At 42.9% G+C, this 26301-nt stretch overlaps 1 protein-coding gene across 4 annotated transcripts in view; it reads right to left on the reverse strand.

Moving 5' to 3' along the window:
• Nucleotides 1-8866: 8866 nt before the first annotated feature.
• Nucleotides 8867-26301, reverse strand: part of slc9a5 (solute carrier family 9 member A5) — a 28051-nt gene continuing 10616 nt past the window's right edge. Inside the window, exons 4-16 of one of the 4 annotated variants that reach the window (XM_077000324.1) lie at nucleotides 23056-23134; nucleotides 22117-22294; nucleotides 19945-20165; nucleotides 19458-19594; nucleotides 16643-16732; nucleotides 15258-15328; nucleotides 15023-15149; nucleotides 13078-13169; nucleotides 12784-12910; nucleotides 12441-12590; nucleotides 11863-11935; nucleotides 11621-11752; nucleotides 8867-11411 (exon numbers count right to left, since the gene is read on the reverse strand). In XM_077000324.1, coding sequence (XP_076856439.1) covers nucleotides 10876-11411; nucleotides 11621-11752; nucleotides 11863-11935; nucleotides 12441-12590; nucleotides 12784-12910; nucleotides 13078-13169; nucleotides 15023-15149; nucleotides 15258-15328; nucleotides 16643-16732; nucleotides 19458-19594; nucleotides 19945-20165; nucleotides 22117-22294; nucleotides 23056-23134 — 2013 coding nt within the window. In that variant the 3' untranslated portion in view covers nucleotides 8867-10875. Of the gene's footprint in view, nucleotides 11412-11620; nucleotides 11753-11862; nucleotides 11936-12117; nucleotides 12195-12440; nucleotides 12655-12783; nucleotides 12911-13077; nucleotides 13170-15022; nucleotides 15150-15257; nucleotides 15329-16642; nucleotides 16733-19391; nucleotides 19595-19944; nucleotides 20166-22116; nucleotides 22295-23055; nucleotides 23135-26301 lie in introns of those variants that run through there. The other 3 variants (XM_077000314.1, XM_077000331.1, XM_077000339.1) reach the window with 3 other exon arrangements.

The following is a 26301-nucleotide window of genomic DNA, read 5'->3' on the forward strand; positions in this document are numbered from 1 at the left end:
ATCACTGTATGTGTCAAAATGTGTCAAGTGTCAGGTAATCTCAGCCTAACTTAGATGAATTAAAAAATGACATTATAAGGAAAGCTAAAGAAGAGAAGGATATAGAGTTTACAGTGTGCCGTGGTGGTAGAGTGACTTGCTCAGACACAGGGAAATATGACCAGAGGCTTTAATAGCGGACAGACTGAATTCCACAAACAGGTGGAAAGGGAAGAGAGAGAGAAAGAGAGTGAGAGAGAGAGAGAGAAAGAGAGGAAGACTTACCCTTGCAGAATTCCACTATAGCCGCAAAACTCAGCAACTCTGAATAAATCCAAAGACTTCAGCCTTTAACACAGCAGGAACTCTCCACACCACCCCAGCAGATCCCAGTAGCTGCCGTCACCGTGCGGTCTTCCCCAGAGACCTTTATCTGTGTGTGTGAAAAAATAACGCACACTTCAGAGGACACATGCACACACACACACAGACACTCCAGCTCCACACTGGGCATGTCAGTGGGTTTGTTAACTCATCCCAAAGAACACTCCTCCCCTTCTCTCAGTAACCAATCACGAAGCCAAATCCCTCCCTCTCTTTCTCAGGGCTTCCATATCTACCCCTTCTTCACAAACGTGCCTGTCGGAGCATGTGAGACTCCTATCTGATCCTGTCCAAGTACTGAAGACAGCTGTACTCAAATCAGTGTCTCTCTCTGATCTAAACTTATGCACATGCTCAATTATTTTGGCCAGTGCCCTCTAGCCAGTGAAATATTTATGCTCTTGCTATGCCCTCCGGTTGTCGGTACTCCGCATGAACCTTGCGATACTGTTATTACTGTAGCAGGCCTCCTGCAGGGTTAAACACAGTCAGTAGAGGGCTGAGGCATATTAAAATACAGCAGGAGAAAATGTTTTGTGATACTAAATGAGCTTGTGATTCAGACTTCGTGATTAAATATCATATGAAAGGAAGAGCTGTTATGACAAACACCAACACAGCCTCGACTGTGACATCACTTTTATACAACAGTTGTACAAGTAATAAGCATCAACAGCTTATGACTGTGTTGTTTCTTTATTATTTTATTTGGCACCAACAGAAATAGCTCCCCAACTGGACAGTTGCCAAGCAGTATTTATTCTTGCAGACTAGCTTGCTATTTCAGTCTTCATTACAGCATGCCAGCTACTGTGTGTCATGTACATCTATCTGTACGTTTCCTTTTATTGTGTTTATACGTTTATAAATGCCTGTGCTGTTATTCTCCATATCAGCTTTCATTTTTGTTCAGATTTCTATAATGAACTAAAAGCCCATTAAGGGTTTTACAAATTAAATCAATCTGCACTCCTCTCCAAACTGCACTATGCTCTGAAGGACTCTTACACTGAACTAAATGTCAAAGGATGACTAACCAGTCAGGGTCTCTGTCGTCATTCTCATAAGTTTACATGCCGCTGGCTGAATCTGTGAGATGTTTACCATCAATCAAGAGATCAACCAAGGCCCGTCTGTTATTTTTAAAGTGTTTCCAATGAAACTGGATCCCACAATCATTAAACAAGCTTGCAGCATGGATTTAAGACAATGCTAAAAAACAGTTCAAAAGTTAGCATGTTTGTGTGGTATTTACATTCACCCTCATCCTTTACAACCAGCTCATTGATAGACGTGAACTGCTACACAGCATTCATGACCCTAATCATGCCAAGCGGCTATATTCTCATTGGCCGGGTGCATTGCGTTGGCTCAGCTCGGCTTTTCGCCACACCATATCCCGCCCCACTCGACGTACCAAACCCATCATGCACCTGACACTGCTCACTCAAAAGGAATGTGATCCATCAAATTGCATTGTTTCATTGGACTAACGTAAGTGCACTGCTACTTTTTAATATGCGAGTCTTTTGTGAATGAAGTCCTCCAATGGCCCTGCGTTTTGCATAACTGTCATGTTCCAATGTCCAAGCGTGTCCTGTGTTCAGCTTCCTGGCAGATGAATAAAAACTCTCTAATCGTTTCTGGTAAGATGTTATGTTCATCCAGTCATAACTAGTCATAACTAAATTCCCTCTGTGGTCATTCACACACCCCAAACACAAACACACACAGACCACAGAATATTGGTCACAGTCAAATGTGCTTTGTTTCTCCCTATTTAAAGCTCAGAGGTGCCTATCTCAAGAGCAATCCGTGTGATTTCAGCTATAACTACGATTACCAATGCTTACATGCAACTCCATGGTGATGATTCATTTCACCTGACCAATATCCCTAAATTAACAGTGCTGTGCAAGATCAATAATTCTCCTAAAGTACTTACAAATCCCAGCAGAGGTATGTAAACTGAGCACAGCTATATCTCTAATAGCTGTACTTATGAGTATTTTACAGCCTATTTAAGACTGGCTGGCACAACCCACTTTCTGCTGGTGGCACTGTTGTATATTGCTGCAGCTGAAACCGAAGTCTCTACATGAGATTGGTTTCATTCAGTAATTATGTGAAGTTAAGATTTGATGCAAATGTAAACAGTGCATTACTAACAACATCCACAGCAAAAATCCTAAAATAACGTCAAAACATAATCCAACATGTACATTAAATGGCACAAACACAAAACAAACTTTCTCTTTATAGAATTTCCTGTTTTCATTGTTTACATTTCTTTTTAGTTACAACCAGTAGCCTACAACAGACACCCTATGTGTCTGTGAAGCAGGCTTCTCTCAACAGCGGAGATAAATCTTCCCAGTTTGCTTCTCTTGTTTAATACTCTGGACAACAGAGGCTTGGCAGCCGGAGGGATGAGCGTTGATGGGGGGTCTGTGAGAGCATGTGTGAGGCCCAGATCAGCTCTGCCACTACTCCTTGGACAGTGTGTAAGCTGGTATTCACATTAGGAGATATTTGGTGAAGATTTAGTGGTGAGTGAATGAGGCTTCCTGGCTGGGTCTCTATGGGCTCAGAAGTAAATAGTTCCAACAGTACTTATAAATCTGCTCCATGGTTAACCATTTATTATGTCTTGCTTTAAAACACCTCCTGCATCTGTACAGTAACCAGAGCTTAGCAGAAGTGTCATAACTAGAAAGGCATCAAACTGTATCAACTACGATTACAGCCTCAAAAAGATGTTACAACACATTCTGGAGCAGGAACTCCAACTACAATTAGCAACAGACTGGACGATTTTTTTTTTTTTTTTTTGGACGACGATATTTTCTGAATATTTAAATCAACAAAAACCTACATTAGACACAGCACTCTTTTAGACACAGCACTCTTTTAGACACAGCACGCTTTTAGACACAGCACGCTTTTAGACACAGCACGCTTTTAGACACAGCACTCTTTTCAACCAACTGATGCCTTACAGCATTATTTCTCCATGACCCTGGCAGCCTAAACCACAAACAAGTGCACAACATTACTGTGACATTGATCACTGTTCAATGTGTACCCCATTATAGAAAACTGTCTATTGTTTTAACCTTTGAAAAGTAACCTGGCTGTCTTGGGGTTCGGAGCTCAGCAACCCTCACATAGCAAGTTAACATATAATGCAGACTACTGTTCAGCTAACTTCTCACACTTCAATTAATTCAAACAGTAGGGCAGGTGACTATGTAGTTAACTTTATTCCCCCAACTTTTCCACATTTCAGTTAACATTCAGAAATGACTTTAAAGCTTACTCATGTAACCTAAATATTTGTCTACGTTTCTTTGCAACACTGTGTTTTGGTTTCTATAATATGATCATTAATCTCTTAACTTGTATCATGAACATGACAAGCTAAGATTGCAGAGTGAGCTGAGGTAATAGCACAGGCCTGAATGGGATTTGTGTAGTTAAAAGACTAACAGAAAGAAGATTAACAAATCATGTGAACTGAAATTCCAAGTGAAGCTGAGTTCATTAAGAGCAACAAATGCATGACTACACTTTCCACACATTTTTGAGGGTGTACCAAAGTCATTGTACCCTTACCTATGTTTAAGGGCCAATCAGATATCAACACACAACATTCCCAGCATAATTTTTCAGGTGTATAACTCATACATAACTCATAACTCAACAACCACATCAGCCTGTACCAATAACCATATGTGCAGAAGCCTTGTCAGCTATCACAACATTTTAAACATATTTAAATACACAACACGTATTAATTAAAATATCACAGATATTACACTGAAAAAAAAATAAGCTGGTCCACACAATAATATGCCAAATGCTGAATAAGCTAACAATTTTAATGTTCTATTACACACTGTGTGAATTTCAGGTATTTCATCATTGGGGATTTTGCTCTGCAACTAAATCTGTCCCAAAATTTCACAGAACAACTCAAATTCAAAACCTGTTACTACTGATCATGTTAAATTTGAATAACACAAAGAGATGGCAGCATTGAATCTTTCTTACAGTGAGAATCAGTTAGTCTCCAAAGCATGGAGACCCTTTAACCCCAAGCACCAGCCCTGACACCACACACAATGAAGCATCTCCTTGGGGACAGACACTCAGTGACAGCTAGATAAAAACTCTGACATCATTCATCTCTATGAATATTAAAACATTATCAGGATGTAAGTTAACTATTCAGCTCATTCTATTCATTCTTGAATACTGATTTAAACCAGCCTTTTCTGCAGCAAATCTTGATTGCTGGCAATAAGGCTGCCATAACAATTAAGCCATAGTGAGAGGAGGCATACACTACAGTTCCCAGAGGTGAGGTGTGCAAAACAGACGTTGCAAAGTGCAACGGTAAAAAAGGGGCAGCAGATACGCTGCTGTTATGGTGATAAGTATGCTGGACAGAACCAGTGTTCACCATGACAGCCCGACTGAACACCAGACATCCAGCCTGGATCGCTATGCCTAATGTTCCCTGCATTACCAGATGCATTGCAGACTTGGTGGTGTTCATGTTCAAGTTTTCAGAGCCTCATACCTACGGAGGGATGCACATTTTCAGCATATACTCCAGATATGTTCAGCTCCTCAATAAACCTGTGACAAAACCATAAAAGCAGGAAGTATTTAGTAGGAACCAGTTTTAAAGCAAATTGTTCAGATTTCTAGTAAATCTGAATGCCTATATATACACACATGTAAACACAAGCACATATGCACTATACATGGCCTTTGTCATGCAAACAACTGTATAGAAGTAAAAATTAAAGGGGGAAAAAAAAACCACTCTGCCGATAAAATCTTTTTTGGCAGCTGTGACTCCTCACTGCTGGAGCCACTGTACGCTCATTAAAGTCTTTTACAGTAGAAGAGCTGAATGCAGTACAGATGATTAATTACCCATAACTCAATTTAGGATTTTTAACATTACGTACAACTGAGATTATCCAAATCTAACATGATGCCCAGTAAATAAAACATAATGAATATATTATATTAAGGGTGGGGTTAGTATTTTATTAATATTAATCATGTCTATCAGACTAAATCAGACATTTATGCATTTGGAAAATATGTACTGGTGATTTAGTGAATTTGTAAACCTAGCAGAGAAAGCATAACTGAGCATAAATTGCCTAGCATGATGTCCAAACACTTGGAATTTACAGCATTGTTTTTATTTTTATATCTTAGTTTTTACACTAGGTTTTTACACTTTGAACTATCAACAGAAGGAAGCCAGACAGGTCCAAATAGATTCCAAAGTATCTCTCAAAATGGCCTGGTCCCTTTCCAACCAGACACACCAAAGTGGATGAACCTGAAAGGTAAATTAATTATTTATTTATTTTTTTAGTAAAAGGTCGACACCCCTCTAGCTTAGTCACTCATTTGACTTTGTGAATGACTAATACAGAGGGGTGTCGCCTTTTCACATGACTAATACAGGCACACTCGTGTACAGAGCATAATCCTTTGTGTATGTGTGTATCTGTCTAGGTCCTGGATTAATATCTTATGGACTCTCAACACAAGGCAGGCGGGGAAAAACGTGTTGTGCAATAGTTAAAAACACACTCCACTCCAGCATGCAGACACATGTACATTACAAACACTGTTGTCAAGTGGCAATCATCCAGACAGAGAATACAAAAATCACAGCTAGTGTCTCTAAATCCCAGAGTGATGGCAATGCAATAACAGGGTGTATTGCTGCTTAAATATTTTCCATAGTTAGCAACTCAAAGACTTCAGTGCTAGACAGGTCTGACAGCACCCTCACTCACCTGATTCAGGTCTCATCTGTTTCACGTGAGCTCGGGATTAAATGAGATGCTTCAGCATAAGGCCTAATGGAAAAAAAAACAACTAATAAAATCTTACAAGAGATCTTGCACTTGCAGTACTGCAGTAAAACTTTCATGACACTGGAATCTGTTTCGAGCACTTTGTCTGCTATTGAACAATGAAAAAAAGTTTCAATATGAGGAAATTGCTACAAAAATAAAACAGGAAAACCTTATTTTAACATTCTGATATTCCTTATAAGAATATATTCAGATATAATAACATTACATTATAATAACATTAATGACATATGTATGATATAAAATTGAAGTTAACCACATTCTTTAATTGTCATTTAGTAAATAATTTTCTCTTTTACTGTATCTTTTATTAATGTATCATTTTATCCTTCAAATTAACTTTAGTCTTCTTTACAAATCAATCTTATTTAACTTTATTAAATTGTTTGTTTTTGTAACATTTTAGTTCTGGCAAATACCTTCCTGATGTGACAAACACCAAATATGAGTAAACAGAAAGCGAGTAACCACACCATGTTTGGCTTTTATGTGCTGGTAAAAATATTTTAAAGATGTTAATCAGCGATAAATTTATGTAAATAAATTTATTATTTTTTAGATAATGTTGTGATGCTGAGTGAAGCTTTAGTCGTAGACATTATTCAAGACTAAAGGCCCCGACATCACAATGGAAACAATTTACAAATGTTCGAGTTTGTGTGTTGACTGGGCAGGTTCCCGTTCATGTCTTGTAGTTCAATCTGTCTCACATAGCTTCCTTCCAGTCATCATAATGTACCCAGTGGACTTTAGGTCTGGCTATCATAATGCAGTCATAGTCTGCATTTAATTCATCTGGCTCCCTACTTCCTCTGTGAGAGGTATAGCCATTTTAACCCTTGTCTTACCTTCACAGAGGTTGTGATTTGAAGGGTCGTGTAGTCTGACTAGCTACACTGCAGCTGCCAGATACAACACAAATGTAATCTGAGACAAGGGGCAGTGCACTTTAGGCTGGACCCATTAGATTGTTCCCATATGAAGTCTGGTTGTGCTTTGCCGTAACCTAACATTCAGTATGCGGCTAATTACCCTTGCACTGCAAAGGTGAACCAGACCCTGCAAGAGGGTACAATGTCCTAAAAAGGACAGACTGGAGTTGATACTAGACAGTCAGCAAGATTGCATAAAACATGTTTAAATAAAGTGCTAGCCATAGACAAAAAGGCTGGACTGCACTTTACTAGGGGCTTGGCGAGACCCTTTTTGACTTAAAAAAAAAAACTATCAGAAAAAAACAGCACCAGACTGTAACACAAAAAAGACACAGACACAGCGACTTGGCTGCAATGGCAGAACTGAGAGATCCATTCTGGCATGGCCCAATAACATTATTACCACTAAGGTTTAGTATATCTCTCTCATTATATATATATATATATATATATATATATATATATATATATATATATATATATATATATATATATATAAACCCATCTTACCTTCATTTATATATATATATATATATATATATATATATATATATATACATATATATATATATATATATATATATATATATATATATATATCCAAACATCTACCATAAGCTAGCTGGGCTAACTTAGCTAGCTGGCCAGTTAGCATGTTAGCTCGCTAGTTCACGCGAATATAAAATGTCGCCGTTTCACGAGCCCGCCTTTCTATCTAATGTAAAAACTGTATGTTACCTACATTATAGTATATTAGTAAATATAAGATTAACTAATAAAACCAGTTGTTTGTTTATGTTTAAAATGTTACAAGTTTTAAATGTTAGAACTCTAGCTAGCTAACACGATAGCGATTAGCATTAGCTATATAGTTAGCTAGCGAGACAGCATGATAGTCAAGATGCTTCATTTTACCAACATGCACCCAAGAAAACTATTAAACTGTATTACTGTCGTGCATCTGCCCTTCTATCGCTGAGGGTTTCAAGTGGTAAAGTCACAGTGCACCAGAAGACTCTTGCGAGTGGTTACCGCCTGTTTGTTATCATTTGAGCGGTTAGACGTCGTCAGTCACACCCGAACTAAAGTCGGCTCGGTTTTGATTCGACGACATTTGCACTGCTAAATGTGGGCGATTATTTAGTTACACTATGGTCAGAGTAACACCTTTAAACTAACTGCTATAGACCAATATTGGAGGGGAAATAGATTGGCCTACTTCAACATCCTGCAAATAGAGGCTCAACGTTTAATCTACCGTTAGTTCCCTTACCCGTGACCTCATTGTTGGCTGGTGTGTGTTACAGGACTTAAAAGAAGGGAAAAGCGGCATATTAGCACATAAATACGACGAACCTCTTGGAGAGCTTGTGCTTTCTACCCCCACACACCACTGGGACCTGAGACGTAGAGATGATGCAGGGAAGATGACAAGATCACTTTATTATTCATTAGGACCCTCACTGGGCCCAGCACCTCTGAAGCGCAGGAGGAACCAGCTGGATCCACCGGAGAGGCTGCTTTATAATATTATATATATATATATATATATATATATATATATATATATATATATATATATATATATATATATATATATATATATATATATTTCCCCCAGGTCTGTAGAAATCAGTTTGCAATTATGTCTAGTAAGCTTTCCTCTCATTTATTAGCTGTCCTCCTGGACAATACCACCCACAGTTAACATTTGGCATACAGATGAGTTGTCTAATTTCCATATAACACAATAGGCATAGGCAACAGAGCAGATCTTATTGAAACAAACATTTACAATGTGTGATGATAGACCGGCACACTCCTACCTCATTTGTTCGTGAATTAAAAATAGTCATTTCAATGGTGCAATTTATATACTGGCAACACTTTGGCAAATTTGACATGGTTATGTGAGACAACACAACACTGGATTTCTCAGCACTATGTGATAGGCACAACAGATATTAGCAAGGCCCCTCGATTAGCACAATTCAATCTTTCTAAAGGCATAACATTCTACACATACACAGAAATTCACAGTAGAGCAAAACGAGTTAGCTGCTTAACCACCATCAAATTGTGGGTTTACATGGCTTTTGATCTTGAAGTGCAAATAATAACTTTGCATATGATACTTAATTTCAACAAGTGATAGTGTTTCATACTAAATGGGTAGTCTCATACACAGAAGTTTAATTAACTGATTCTTTGGCAGTTCATATACAAAGCAGGGTTTACACTCTGACTGAATTTGAACTGACAGAAGTTGCCATAAAATAATTTTTTGCATGTGTAAAGTTTGGGATATTATAATTTTCTCCAGTAAAATGGCCAAATTATACTAATTTAATATATATATATATATATATATATATATATTTTTTAATATTTAAGAATTTGTGCAAAACATCCGATATTCCATTAACCATGAAATATACAAAATGTTTTTTTTACAGCTATGATACTTAACAGTATATGAACAGCCAGTCTTCATAAACACAAAAAGAGACCAAGACTTGGATTGCAAGGTCAATGAGACAGAGTACATGTATAGTTCTGTATACTTTGGTCATTAAAATAAGTAATTGTGGATTTTACAGTTTAATATATGCTTCAAAAAAGTTTTCTTCAAAATGTACAAAGAGAGAGAGAAAAAACTAAATAAATACATCCTAAAATAAACAGAACACAGACACTATCTCCTCATGACCATCATTATAAATTATCCATCAGTACTTAAGTTCCCATGTTGTAAAGTGATCATACTAATTTTAAAATGCATATCTACAGCTATGCCATTTTTGAGTGTGCAGTGTATCCAGAGCTCACAAATGTTCTGTGGTGAGTAGATAGAACAGCTGCGTTATTGTGCCTGGTTCAAATGAAAGAGAACAGACTTGGAGACAGGTCATGTGGTGCCCATCCTCACGTGGCGTCTCGGTCCTCACATGGCGCCCTGATCTTCGCATGGTGCCCTGGTCCTCACATTGTGCCCTGGTCCACAGGGTCTCCATGCATAGCTTGAAGACACTGGGCTGATTTTTCAGCCAAGGCTCCTAAAAAGGGGCCAGGCTGGAATGAATGCTTCCGAGTCTCCCATTTTTCTTTTGTTTTTGGATGGACAGCTAAAGTCGAAGAATAAAGCTATGCAGTTAAGCTACGGCCATTTAGCAACTGGATATCCTGCCAGACCTTTTAAGAGTATTTTTGTCAGGTTTGGCTGGGTGGGCTGGCTTTTAAATAAAACACTTGTTTGACTGACACACCCAAAGGGCCCTGACAATGTAGTCTAGACAGATATATTTTCAAAGTGCTAATATCTTGACATGCATTTCCACTGAAGTGTATAACACAGGGCATATATTTCAACCAAAAAATATAAACATGGAACGTGGTATGGTTGTCCTCTGACAGAGGACTTGCCTTACAGGCACTGAACATTACAGGCACTGAACTCGCAGCTCAGGCCAACCTGTCTAGCCTTTGGAGACTTTTCCTCCATGTCAAAAGTGACCTTTTTAAAGTAATATTGTAAGGTGGAATATGCTGATATTCAATAATAAATAAAGTGAACAGCAAACACTCGAAGCTGCAATATGAGTCTGAATGTAGGTTTTGTGAAGCCCTGAAGGACAGTAAGACTGATAGATGTAGAAAAACTCCTACAGCTGTGTTGGTCCTCTGCGATATGACTCAATGCCTGATGGTGGTGTTGTCACAAGACTCCTCAGATACACACGTGGATTCCTCCTTTTCCCAGGAGTCTGTGCGGCAGACAGTGGCAGTCTCATGGACGGCATAAGAGGCTGCACTTCCTGCTGCAGCTGAGAGAGGACGCTGGTCTCATCCTCTTTACCGCCAGGGAACTGGAACTGGCGAGAAGCAGAAGGGGTAGGACCCGTCCCACTCCCTCCTTGTCCTGCTGTCGCCGGCCACAGAGGTCCTCCTAGCCTGGAGAGGGCGCTGATGCGCGGGTGCTGGGGCTCCTGAAGAACAGGGGGCGAGGACAGGCTCTCCAGGGAGGAGATGCTCTGGTTCCAGGCCTGCTGCAGATCTACTGGGATGATCTTGGTGGCCTCCATGGACACACAGGGTGGCAGCATGCCCACACCACCCTTCCAGGGAAGGTTCTTCTCACCACAGGTGGGAGATGGAGGGGCAATGGAGGGGCTCTGACATACTTCCAGAGCAGCAGGCACTGGGGAGGATTACGCCATTTCAAAAACAAAACATAGCCAAAACCCCAAAAAAGTAGCTGAAACCTCTATATCTTCTAACTTATTTCACCACATTGCACTGCACACTGTATGTGTTTGTGATAACAATACTTACTTTACTCATTTGAAACAACTATATAACAGAAGTGATAATATTTTATGGCTGTGTTTTTAAATCTTTCTTTTTTACCTGATTTGGGTCGCTCCTTTTGTGTTTCTGAGGCCTTTCGGGCCACAAAGACAATCCCAATATCCTCATCTTTCTCTGGCTCAGAATGATCCCCCATCTCCTCTTCAGATTCAAGAGGCACCACCACTGGGTCTGTGGGCACATGCATACAAACGTCATTACCCATGATGCATCCTTAGGGTAAAATAATGCTCTAGGGTAAAATAGTACCTTTACACCTTAATGTTTAATCAGAAACTCACCTTTGTCATGCCAGCTGACATTTCTCCGGGGCTTCTCATTTATGTCTTGCTCTTTAGCATCTGAGCCTTTACGCTATGAGAAAACGAAGAAGTTTTAAAGCAGAGGTATATATATTTATATAATATATATATACAGATAATCATACTATAGAATACACTAATTCTACAAATGTCTTAAAAGAACAGGTGTGGGCTTACATTCTCCCTCTAAATACAAGCGTGGGGACAAAGAATATATCAATCTCTGTCACTCACACACTATGTCTTGCTCTGTCTGTCTCACATTTTCTTTTGTCTCTCTCCAACACTCCCCTAGCTTCCACAAACATATCCTGTCCAACAGACCATAATCCATCACAGTAAATGTGACACACAGACACACATCACAAAAGCAATGGCCTTGTTCAGCTGACCTTTCTTACTTATACACACACGCACAAACACATACGCACACACACACACACCCGCCTTTTTTCTACCTGCTACCCCTGTGCTATGCGCTACCATAGGGGCCCCAGACATGTGTGAATGGTTCTGACCCTGAACCAGACGTGTGAGGCCTTCAGCTGATCTCTTGCCTTTTTCTGACTGCGATCCTTCTTGTGCCGCTTGTACTGGGTGGACTTGAAGGACTCCAGACGGCTGCGCATGTTTCTCTGGAACACCTCCCTCTCCTGCCTCTCCTGGTCCCGCATGGTCATGAAGTGGCGGCTGTAGTGGGCATGATACTGCGGGGGTGGAGCGGGACTGGGGGGTTAAACTCCACAGGATACATCCTTAGCACAGAATGAACTGCCACAAAAGGCAATGTCATACACTAATAGGATGAAAGTACCAGGATGTAAACATGTCTGTAGAGTACAAGTGTGTATGTTTTGTGTGTGTGTGTGTGTGTGTGTGTGTGTGTGAGTGTGTGTGTACCCGTCTCCTGGGTTTGTAAAGGTTTCCAGCTAGCACACGATGGGTCTCCGTTTCCTCTTCGACTTTTGCACCAGGGTTTGTATCAATGGCCTGAAGGTCCAAACACACCCCACTACCATTCTCCCTCCTGCTCACACCCACACACATGCCCAACACCAACCAGCTCATCAGGAATTGTTAGCAATACTACTGTCTAAATGATAAATGATATTCTACATCTTTCTACATCTTACTGCATTCAATATTCTACAAATCACAGAACATACAGAGGAACCTGTAAATTCCTGTACTCACAAGTAGTTGGTAACGTTGGTGATCTCGGGAAAGGACGCTCTGCTGGCCATAGAAGGTAGTGAGAGTCTAGCAGAGGTCAGAATGTTCCCACCCTGACAGAGTTAGAAGGTGAACACAACTGTGGGTAGTTCTTACTTGATGTGGGTCTAGTGCCCACAATGTGTGTCAGTCTCTCATTAAGCATGAAGCTCTCAGGCAGGTATGAAAATGGATCCTGTATCATAATCTTGATTCTTACACAACGTCACAAAAACACACATATACACACACACACACACACACACCAAAACATATACATGCTCACACCCACACAGGTCTCTTAGCTCTGGTATATGACTTGCCAATCATTCATGAAATGGCTAATTATGGTGGCTTGAGTCACAGTGTCTCTCATGCATTTCAGTACCCTGTGGTTTCACACAGACATTAACCACAAACAGAATCCAGAAACCGAAATATCTCAGATGACGAAAAAACACCAAGACTCAAAAATGATGAAAACAGCATGATGTGAGTTTGAAAGGTCCTTCTAAAACACAACCACCTCAGAGGAAAGCACACAGGGTATCCCAGACCCAGACGGAGACTAATCTTCCCCATTCTGTGGCTGGCAAGAAAGAAGGGGAAATAAATGGTGTTCACTGTCCTTTCCTCTGTGCTGTTAATATTAGTAGATCACCATCCAGGAAGCTGAGTGCTACAAAACTCAAGGCTACAGGAAATGACATTGTACAGGCACATAAGCATTGGGTGTCTGTTCCTGTTGGTACACCCACTGACGGTTAGAGAGTCTTTTTAGTCACTACCGCTTATGCTTTCTTAGTTGTCTGTGCTGTGCTTCATACGATGTGAAGTCATTCACATATTCATTATTATTTCATTTTGAAATGATTGGATATTCATGTTTGATTTGGGCAGAATTATGAATGTAAAACACCTTAATGTCTGTTACCAAAAGAATATCCTCAAAACCACCTCTGTGTTCCCTGCCAACTAACCCCAGAAAAGCTGGTCAATCTTTCATTCAATCTATCATTAGCTAGTAACATTTATAATAAAGCCATCAAATGACTCAAAAAAACTGTACTGCCACCTAACTGAGTCTAGCCACTTCACTCCGTCTCCCTCTGTGGGTCGAGTCTCTCTGCAGATTAATACCATATTTGAATGCCCACATTCTGATACCACACTCTGGAGGGCCCCAACCTGCTGCCCCTGTCTGCCCTGCTGCCCCTGTCTGCCCTGCTGCCCCTGTCTGCCCTGCTGCCCCTGTCTGCCCCCCACCCCCACTCCTCCTTCCTGTTCTGCCCCCTCCTTCTGAGGTCAACATGCTTGATCGGTATCTTTGGGGTGGTGTTGTTAAGGTAGCAGGCTCTCGCAATAAGCCAGGTCTGGCTTCAACACTTTGGCGTCAGTGCGGACAACAAAGAAGAGGATTATCTTCCTCTCTCAGAAAATTGAGAGAGAGACAGAGAGAGAGAGAGAGAGAGAGAGAGAGAGAGAGAGAGAGATAGACTGATTGAGAGACTCACAGATCTCATACTCCGTGTTTTTGTCTTTCCAGAGCCTAAAAGATTTTGTAATATTTAATCAGTAATTTAGTAAAAAGAAATTCATACATTTTTTGTCAGTTAATTCAGTAATGTGAGAGGAGACCAAACAGCACTATGAACAACATTGGTGATTTATTAAAGCAGAGCCCCACCTAGTGGTCATCAACCACAGTGCATTAAATTACTGTAAATCATTGCTATGGATTTGCTACAGCATTAGCAATGAATAAAGCCAAACTAAAGAACAAACACATACATACAAGCACACACGCACTCATGTAAGCACACACACACACACACACTAGACAAGGTGAAAATGTATTTTTATGTGTTTTACAAAAACAACAAATAGAACATAAATTTCTGATCAGTAAGATCAGTGAGATGTTTACCTGGTCGATCACACTGATGGCGTCTCTGATGTTTATTTTCTGATAAGCTTCCCACAGCTCACTCTTACGATACACAGATTTGCTCATTAACACCTTGCTCAGGTAGTTTTTATCAAAGTGCTCCCACCTGCAGAATTACAATACACAAACACACATACACATTATAAATATAAATTTCTAAAATATCTGAAGATGTATGCAGTACATGAGTTATTCTATATTAAATGGTACGAACTTGTCCCTCCAGTGATGATAACCGCTCAATCCAGCGATGTCTTCAACTGCAGCCAGAATGTGGTCAAAGGCCTGGGAGGGAGGGAGGGAGGGAGGGAGGGGGGAGAGAGAGAGAGAGAGAGAGAGAGAGAGAGAGTGTCTATCTTTAGCCACGGTTCTAGCATTCTCAGCAGGTCCCACTATGCTGCATGCAGGAGGTTGCATGACATTCAGACATGGAGAGAAAGAGAGAGAGAGGCAGTGTCCAGGTACACCACCTATATTAACAGTGTAATCAGACAGTGGTCGTAGTCCACCTACATTTAGAATTTGACTACATATATCATTACAGTGGTGTCGTATAAAAAAAAAATCAAGTCAGCCAAGAACTGATCCTTGAACCTCCATCAGCAACAGTTGCAGTGGGTGATCAGCTTTTCCCAATGTATACTGTCTTTACTGTGCCATCTGTGAGGTAGGAATGAAACCAGTGCTGTTCCTGATATGGTGGAAGACAGATACGACAGGAGGGTCTCATGTTTTACTGCATCAAAAGCAGCACTTGGATCAGAAGCAGTAGTATATTAATGTGGTCATTATCAGCAGGGGACACTAGCACATTTTGCTCTTTTAAAAGGGCAGAGTGCTGTGTGGAATATAGAAACCTGACTGAAAAGCTCGTCAAGAAACGGCAATATAAGAAATGTTTGAGGTTGGTGCATGTACCACCTTTCCCGCCATTTTGACTAAAGCAGGAAGGGAGGACATGATTCAAGGTTCCTGAGAGAGGGAGCAAGTGCAGCTGTGGGGTCAGGTCCATCAGGACAGAACCGTCAGGACAGAGCCGTCAGGACAGACTCGTGAGGACAGAGCCGTGAGGATGGGTCCTAACGACTGGCAGGTGTTTAATAAGTGGGATATTTGTTGAGAGAGACACGGGAGAAGAGATGACAGATCCACAGGCCTTAAGAAGTGAGGGTCAAGCTTACTAAAGGACAAGGTGGTTTATTAATACTTCAGAGATGTGAAGGGGATTGGTCATGGTCAAGCAAGGGTGCAGCCAATGAGGAGCAAGGGCGGGTCCCTGAGGAGAAAAGGGGCAAGACTAAGGGACTGTGGAATATGTTGATATATTTTACTAAATATGTCCTGAAAGAAGTGATGAAAAGCATGACAATGTTCTGGGGTACTGAGCATCACTGGTGAATGGGGTTGAAAGAGTTTTGTCTCTAGAAATGCTATTGTGATGATTAATTAACTGGACTACATGGATACCATCTATCTTGGAAAGATATCCTCTATGAACTGCAGCTACTCTAACAAGACCTAATGGGAAAGTGAGACAGAGAGTGAGACAGAGAGTGAAACAAAAAGAAGGAGAAAGACAGACAGCAGGTGGTGTCTCACACGCTCATGGATCTCCTCATTAATTGTGGGCTTCCTGTTAGTGCTCCGAGGAACCTTCAACCATGTCACCAGAGGTTTGATGGTCAGACCCTGAGTGAGAGACAAAATCTTTTGAAAATCCATACATGAACTGCACATGGTAAAGACAATGTTCTGCTCAGTAAGCAGAATGTTTTTCTAAAATGTTAGAAATCATTGTTGTGTAAACAGTTTCATCCCTGAAACCCAGCACACAATCCTTCATGAGCAATGCAATAGCAGGCAGATCCTGTGCTAATTAAATCTTACTAAATCATGGAGATGTGTTCTAGATGTCTGCAGCTCATCACGAACAACACAGCCTTTATCTATGCTCATGCCACACTTTAAGAACAAGAACCCAAACTGCACTGATAAAAATATCTTCTCTTGTCATTGAATTGTGCTACATACTTCAGTACTTGAGTACCACATCATAGCAGAATGAGGCAGCCACTGCTACAGTGGTGAGGCAGCCACTGCTACAGTGGTGAGGCAGCCATTGCTACAGTGGTGAGGCAGCCACTGCTACAGTGGTGAGGCATCGACTGCTACAGTGGTGAGGCATCGACTGCTACAGTGGTGAGGCAGCCACTGCTACAGTGGTGAGGCAGCCACTGCTACAGTGGTGAGGCAGCCACTGCTACAGTGGTGAGGCAGCCACTGCTACAGTGGTCAGGCAGCGACTGCTACAGTGGTCAGGCAGCGACTGCTACAGTGGTCAGGCAGCGACTGCTACAGTGGTCAGGCAGCGAGTGCTACAGTGGTCAGGCAGCGAGTGCTACAGTGGTCAGGCAGCGAGTGCTACAGTGGTCAGGCAGCGACTGCTACAGTGGTCAGGCAGCGACTGCTACAGTGGTCAGGCAGCCACTGCTACAGTGGTGAGGCAGCTACTGCTACAGTGGTGAGGCAGCGACTGCTACAGTGGTGAGGCAGCGACTGCTACAGTGGTGAAGCAGCTACTGCTACAGTGGTCAGGCAGCGACTGCTACATTGGTGAGGCAGCTACTGCTACAGTGGTGAAGCAGCTACTGCTACAGTGGTGAAGCAGCTACTGCTACAGTGGTGAGGCAGCGACTGCTACATTGGTGAGGCAGCTACTGCTACATTGGTGAGGCAGCTACTGCTACAGTGGTCAGGCAGCGACTGCTACAGTGGTGAGGCAGCTACTGCTACAGTGGTCAGGCAGCGACTGCTACAGTGGTGAGGCAGCGACTGCTACAGTGGTCAGGCAGCGACTGCTACAGTGGTCAGGCAGCGACTGCTATAGCTGAAAGCCAGTGATTGTTACAGTGATCAGCCAGTGCTAGAGGATTTTCTGATCTTTATAAATCAGTTGTCCCCAGTGGTGGGGCTGACTACATCAGCCACGTTTGGTGCCGTTTCGCCTGCAGTGGAAGTGTGTATTCATGGTCACTCCTCAACACACACCCACCCTGACTACTGTGCACACTGCTGCTAGAGAAGGACCTGCATTCCTCACCAACCTGTGCAGCTAACAAAAGCATGCACATAACTACACAAATACACACTCACCGGCCACTTTATTAGGTACACCTGCTAATACCTGGTTGGACCCCCTTTTGCCTTCGGAACTGCCTTAATCCTTCATGGCATAGATTCAACAAGGTACTGAAAATATTCCTCAGAGAGTCTGGTCCATATTGACATGATAGGATCATGCAGTTGCTGCAGATTTGTGGGCTGGATCCATGACAGGAGTGGCACCCAGCGTGGTCTTCTGCTACTGTAGCCCATCCGCCTCAAAGTTCAACATGTTGTGCATTCAGAGATGCTCTTCCGCATGCCTCAGTTCTAACGACTGGTTATTTGAGTAATTATTGCCGTTCTATCAGCTCGAACCAGTCTGGCCATTCTCCTCTGACCACTGGCATCAACAAGGCATTTGCATCCACAGAACTGCCACTCACTGGATATTTTCTCTTTCTTGGATGATTCTCTGTAAACCCTAGAGATGTTTGTGCATGAAAATCCCAGTAGATCAGCAATTTCTGAAATACTCAGATCAGCCCGTCTGGTAACCATGCCACGTTCGAAGTCTCTTAAATCACCTTTCTTCCCCATTCTGACGCTCAGTTTGAACTGCAGCAGATCATTTTGGCCATATCTACATGCCTAAATGCATTGAGTTGCTGCCATGTGATTGGCTGATTTGACATTTGCGTTAATGAGCAGTTGGACAGGTGTACCTAATAAAGTGGCCGGTGAGTGCACATGAACAGACCAAGAGCAATGCATGAAAATACACAAATACACACATGCACACACACAAACGCAAACATGCATGCACACACACAATGCACAGAGCATACCAGCCACTAAAAAAACTGATAAAGAGAAGAATTAAATCGTGGCATAAATCTGTTATTCCTCTCTAATGTTAGCAATAACCACAGATGTCAGTCTTTCTCGCATAACAAATACACACACGCACACAAACTCACACACATGCAGACAAAGCATCTCTGTAAATCACACCATTGATCAATTAGGATCAGTATCTCAGCTCTTCAGGGACAATTGCAGAAATCTAATACTGCACAGTGAAATGTCAATGCTGCCAGCCAATCATACTCACACTAAGAAAATGAGATTGGACACACACACACCCACCCACCCACCCCCATCCACCAACACACACCCACCAACACACACACACACACACACACACACACACACACACACACACACAGACGAATGGAGTCTTTACCTGAAACATGACCGTGAAGAAAACCACAACTATAGTGGTTGCTACGAAGTAATCTTTTGCCTTCACCTGCTTCCCATCGAGCAGCACCACCAGGGCAAATGCGACCGCTCCTCGCAGGCCACCGTACGACATCATCACTTGATCAATCTTTTCTAGAGGAACCAATCTGAACTTGTTCAAAATCCAGGTCTGCCCAACCACACCTGTAAGAGCACAGCAATATTTATTTAAACTAGTCATCATACATTTCTGTTCAACAATGATGCCAAAGACTCCAACCTAAAGTAGGAACTAAATGTTAGTGTTTCATGCTTTATTTATTTATGATAAAGATATATCTGCAACAGCCATAAGCATAACAAAATAATGCTTCTGACCAGCTGAAACGTTGAAAGATAAGCAAATTTCCTGACACTGACCATGTCTACACTGAAGATTAAACTGAGCAGAAGAATCATGATTGACATGGTGCTGTAAAGTAGCACTTGGCTTGTGAGGTTTCCACGAAACCATCACTTACAGTGTTCAACCCAAACTGCTAAACGGTCCTCACCTATGGCCCTGAAGACAAAGATGACAATGAGAGTACACATGACAAGGCCTGTATCCCATGCCCACTTGGACTTATCCACGGCTGAGATGCCAAGGAAGATGAATATGATGGTCTCGGCAATGCTGGCCAGGGTCTTCATCGTGTACTTCACAGTAGTGCGGGATTTCTGGGATATGTTCGCCTCTACGTACTTGTTGCAGCCAATGCCACAGAAGGTCATTCTGTGGTTGTACATGTGGAACGGAGACGCAGATCAATGAAAACCAGAACTTTAGTACATACTGAACAAATAAAAAACCAGAACATCAGAACATATTGACAAAACTATACACTTCAGTAAAGTCCTTTAATGTCATGTGGAGTGGCCCATTAAACCAGCCTAATGACTCACCATTACTCTGGCTAAGTCCCCACAGCGAACATTAGACACAATTCTGCACAGTGTGAAATCATTTGTAAACTGAGAATTCATTTACCATATTCAATAACAAAAGACAAACAAGCACAATGAGCCGTTAATTCACTTGGCATGTAACACCCGCTCCGCTCTCCTGATTACATAACAACACGCAGCAGCACTGGCTCAGTTGAGCTCTGATTAGCTTCACCATCATTTACGGATTAACACAGCTCAGAATGAAGTACCCCCTCTCCAGGATAAAACACAGAGGCAAAGGGGTCAGGGGAAGAGAGGGAGGGGTTAAAACCACCAACACTACATCACCCCACTGAGATTCAAACCAGCACGTCTCAGGCACCTGAATCAGGGTCAGAACACTCACATTACAACGACCAGTGCACAGTTACCAGACATGATTACCAGGACTGTATGAGTCTGTACGATGAAGTTATTATACAACCGCCGCACGTGATGGGGAGGATTGTGTTTATGCTGTGACGGATCTGTCTGGACTGGTCGTTGAGGCGATGGCCATTTCTCTCCACGTCTCTCCTGTAATATTCCCATCCATTTACACCAAGCACAGCCCTGAGCGTAATCGACTCTCATTCCATCATCTCACCGCTGGATGAGTCAGATTTGAGCCCGCAGTGGTGAGAAGCAGATGGAGCTCAGATCTCCTGGAGGTTTCATATAACGTTTTACATCACATCATCATGCTGTGTCTGAATATTTGAAAGAGAAAGTGTCATTTGCTATTTGAGCACCTCACTGCCAGACAAGGATAAATGTACAAGACAGCCATGAGGTGGCGCTTCAGACATTATCCAGGTGTCTGTTCAAAGAAGTGTGCTTCACCTGTTTTGTGTGTGTGTGTGTGTGTGTGTGTGTGGGCACGTGCACAAGCATGTTATCAGAATTCGTTACAGGATTAAATTTCAAAATCTAATATATATATATAATGCAGTAATACATTTATCAATTCTGTAACTGTATTAAGGTATTAAGTTATGAGCGATTTGGGGATACTGAAATAAGCAGGCAGATGTAAATAAAAAACAAGTCTCTACAATCTGAGAGGTGGCACAGGGAAACAAATGAAAGTCTATAAGGGGTTCATTAGTCAGACTGGGAGCACTGAAGGCAGATTCACAGCTTTCGACTGGGCTGCTCATAATCCCCCTGCTCATAATCCCCCTGCTCATAATCCCTGTCTTTAAAACTATGAAAAAACTCACTGCATCACCGCTAACAGCAGGTTCCCTTCGTTATGGGTGGCGAATGTTGTCCACATTCTTCTAAACTGTCCACACAAATAACAGATTTTAGTAGATGCATGATACCAATGACTAAACTATTTCTGTAAATCTCTTGTTTCTCTTGTTGTGACTCTTGTTTCTCGGATTATTTGACTATGATACACTGAACAGGCTAGACACAAATGCTAAATAATACTACCGCACACAGTGACACCGAAATATTCATACTTGCTCAGTTTCAAGTTTCACCAATGTGCCCATATCTTGTATTGCTCACTGTTTTCCTGTTCACTGTTCATCATCCATTAATCTCTCCCTGAATCAATCACTGGATCCTTCGCTCCTGACTGACTTCTCATTCCTGTCACTCAGCATATGATTAGACATGAGGCCACACACACACACACACACACACACACACACACACACACACACACACACACACACACACACACACACAGTCTCTATGAACCAAGCTGACTCAGGTGTGTGTGCGGTGTGGGCAGCACTCACGAGAGGATGGCGGACAGGGAGAAGAGTTCAGCGGTCAGGTACGCCAGGTAAACCAGCAGGAAGACAATCAGCGGCTCGATGATGCGTACTTTCTTCGTGAAGCGCGTGATGAACGCCAGGATGATGGCGAAGATCAGCCCCACCACAGTCCCGCCGATGCTGACCACGAGGAAGGAGACTGAGGAAGACACGTTACACGCAACTCAGCCAAGAAACACTCAAACCAGCAGCCTGGCATCTGCTATCAGTTACACAGGAGGACAGCAGGGTCACATGACCTCACCCAACTTGAGGTAGATTTTTCTCTGACGGCAGGCTCAGGTGCAGTGAGGTATGGCCCTGACTGCACAATACCTCACCATGATTGGCCAAAGACACCCAAGGACTGTGCCACCTGTGTAACGTGTGTGTGTGTGTGTGTGTGTGTGTGTGTGTGGCTGTGTGATTGGTCCAGTTCTGTACTCCTGCTCAGCTCTCAGGACTGCACCTGTTCCAGCGACTTACTGACTCTGGAAAAGGCCAATTCAGCAGCACCAGTCACTGAATAGCAAAAACCTCGAATAACATGACTAAATGGGAATACAATCCCAGAGTATTCCTTATAAAATATTCCAAAATGTCACCATGAGGAAGGTTCCATGTTCAGAATGACAGAGCTGTTATGGCAACACAACAGCCTCTTTCAGGAAGCAGGATTTACTTCCCGTTGTGAAATATTTATGATTAAAAAAAATCAATTTAAATTTAAAATCCCGAAGGGAACTTGCAATAAATATATCAATTTAAAATATATTGGCATTTGACAAGTATTGACACTAGTAATATTGGCTGTGAGGCCACAGCATGTCCTGCAAGTGTCACTGGTTGGTTGGGTTAAAATCACAGCACTAACTACCAGACCTGAATCAAAATGACTTTCAGTGTGACGTGTGAACGCACCGACTCCTTTAAAATAGTCCACTGTCTGCACATTTTCTGGGCCCACTTCAACGAAGGATATGTACACTTTATACAACACCTGTAAAACAGCAATGGGAAGAAACATGTAAAGTTGTATTCAAAATCTTTCATATAACAAATACATCTTCAATTTAACATGCACATTGCACTCATTAATCCTGTTGAATTGTTTTAAAGACTAAAGAAACAGAAAAACAGACGAGAGGTTTGGGTCCATAGCCATTAAGTATGGACGTGATGAGGGTAGAAGCAGTTGGATGGATGTTTGAGACCGTGGCTGGAGCAGTAGCAGAATCAGCAGAGCTGGGGAGAGAGAGGCCCCAGGGCTGGGGAGAGAGAGGCCCCAGGGCTGGGGAGAGAGAGGCCCCAGAGCTGGGGAGAGAGAGGCCCCAGGGCTGGGGAGAGAGAGGCCCCAGGGCTGGGGAGAGAGAGGCCCCAGGGCTGGGGAGAGAGAGGCCCCAGGGCTGGGGAGAGAGAGGCCCCAGAGCTGGGGAGAGAGAGGCCCCAGGGCTGGGGAGAGAGAGGCCCCAGAGCTGGGGAGAGAGAGGCCCCAGGGCTGGGGAGAGAGAGGCCCCAGGGCTGGGGAGAGAGAGGCCCCAGGGCTGGGGAGAGAGAGGCCCCAGAGCTGGGGAGAGAGAGGCCCCAGGGCTGGGGAGAGAGAGGCCCCAGGGCTGGGGAGAGAGAGGCCCCAGGGCTGGGGAGAGAGAGGCCCCAGAGCTGGGGAGAGAGAGGCCCCAGGGCTGGGGAGAGAGAGGCCCCAGAGCTGGGGAGAGAGAGGCCCCAGGGCTGGGGAGAGAGAGGCCCCAGGGCTGGGGAGAGAGAGGCCCCAGAGCTGGGCCGACAGCCCCTCAGAGGCCACGGATACTGCAGCTGCTCAGGAGCACAGCTCTTTATCCAGGTGACACAGCACAAAAAACAGCTGCTGCCTACTGGGTCGTTCAGGTTGAGCTGCCCTCCCCCGCAGCACACAGGAGAGAGACCGTGACACACGTGCACATGGCATGTGCGCACGTGGGCCTATTAAAGCCACAGGTGGCCCCTGCAGATCACCACGATAAACGTGGCGGGATGTAATGAAAGAGATGCAGAGATGTGTTCAGCACCCCCGCAGTCAGACGCACCCCCTTCTCAGGAACTCGCCCTGTAGATCCTAACTCTAAATCACATTAAAGGTATATAGTTGGGACCAATTCACGTTGACTCCATGAATGTTGACTCATGTTGAGTTTCATGAATCTAACACCAGTGTAGCCAGAATTAAGAGGGATGCATTTCTCGGCAGGTGGTCTGCCAAAAAAAAGCATCTCAATTTTTGTTAAAATTTTGTTGATTGTACTTTAAAATCATTTTAGCCGTATAGACACAAACAGCCAGTTTTACTGACGCAACACCATAAAATTCAATATGTATATGCATGTCAGTTAGAAAATACTGAATTATAATACTCAGTATTAAACCTAACTGCTGTCAGGACATACATGGGTTTTCTAACAGACTGAAACAGGGACATTCACATACAACACAGTATGTGTGAGACGTAACTCCATCCAGAAAGCCGTAGGGCTACAGCACGAGTTCCCGAGAAGGGGCTGCATCTCACAGCGGGGGTGCTGAATTCAGCACAACACCGGTCTCTTGGCGCTCAGAGCCCTGCCGCTAGTGTTGAGTCCTAGCATTGAGACGTGATGCCAGCGTTGAGTCCTAGTGTTGAACCCTAGTGTTCAGACAGGTGCTAGTGTGGAGTTCTACTGCTCGTTAGCATCAAGCCCTGGTGTTAGCGCCGGGCCCGCTGCCCGCAGACGTGAGAACATGTGCTCCGTGTTCATATTCATCACAGTCACACCGCCTGTCAGTGGCGATGTGTGCACTGCTGAAGCCTTGATTATCAGGAGAGCAGAAGGAGGCTCTAACTGTGGCAACACAGCGTATCTCATCATTCCCAGCATGCTAAAAGTCCTCGCGCTGTTGTGCTGAGGCAGACTGTGCAAGCCCTTCGTTCGCAAGGCTAATTTAGATGATGGAATCCATACAATTGACCATATTATCACTATTGACCATATTATCACTATTGTCGAGTGTCAAGGTTGTGCAGCTTTAAAATGTAAGTTAAACACAGCTTCAATTTTTATTTATATACTTTATTGCAGTAAAAATAATCATAAGACAACAAAAGGATCACAAGATTACCACTGTACCTCCACTGTGTCTCGCATGCACGGTAAATTATATACCCAGAACACATCCTGTAAACTGGATTCTCATTCTGCAAAGCTGTGTGGGATTATCCAGACCTGCAGCGCCTGGCTCCCGACTGGAAGTGCACCAGCCTTACAGCTAACAGGTCTCACCAGTAATCTCAAGACTAATATCACGACTAGAATAACAACTAGTATCATTAGCGAAACAGAAGCCCTAAAAATGGTTGTGCAAGTGTTAATAATAAGCTACTATGGAAGTATAGCAGAAGGCTTATACTCAAAGATGTCAAGCAAAAGAATTTAAAAGATTTTCTGTGAATTTCCAGGAAAATGGTTGTGTCAGTCACAGGCTTACAATGATTCTATGTTATCCAAAAGGATAAAAAAGAGATTTACTGCATTTCTGGAGAAAGCAATTAAGTCTTTCATATTTATCCCCCTGTGGGTCCTATAATAGTGATATGTAGTAAGTGAGGTTCATGTAGTGAACCATGCCCTTAGGCTAACAATGCCCTTAAGTCCTCTGAGAATTTTTGACCCCTGATTCACCTTTTCAGTGCTGTGAACTACAGAACAGAAGCTCCACATTGATCCTGGGACTAGCAGGATACATGTAAACACATCCTACACGTGCTGCTGGAACCACGCAGTACATGAGCACGGACACACACTCGAGCACGGACACACACTCGAGCATGGACAAGCGCTTCCTGTACATGTTAGGATACCAAATTCCCTGTGGGGAAGATGCTGGATCAGGACAGAAGGCTGATGTAGTGCTGTGAGAGCACATGAAAGGAGAAACAGGGTTAGGTTAGGGTTGGGTTAAGGTTAGGGTAGAGTTAGGGTTGGGGTAGTGTTGGGGTTGGGTTAGATTTAGGTTTAGAGTTGGAGTTGGGGTAGTGTTGGGGTTGCGTTAGGGTAGGGTCAGAGTTCGGTTAGATTTAGGTTTAGGATTGGGGTAGGGTAAGGGTAGGGTAGGATAGGGTTGGAGTTGGGTTAGTATAGGGTAGGGTTAGGGTTGGGG

The sequence above is a fragment of the Brachyhypopomus gauderio genome, chromosome 1 (assembly GCF_052324685.1).
Source record: "Brachyhypopomus gauderio isolate BG-103 chromosome 1, BGAUD_0.2, whole genome shotgun sequence".
In the NCBI taxonomy this organism is placed as follows: Eukaryota; Metazoa; Chordata; class Actinopteri; order Gymnotiformes; family Hypopomidae; genus Brachyhypopomus; species Brachyhypopomus gauderio.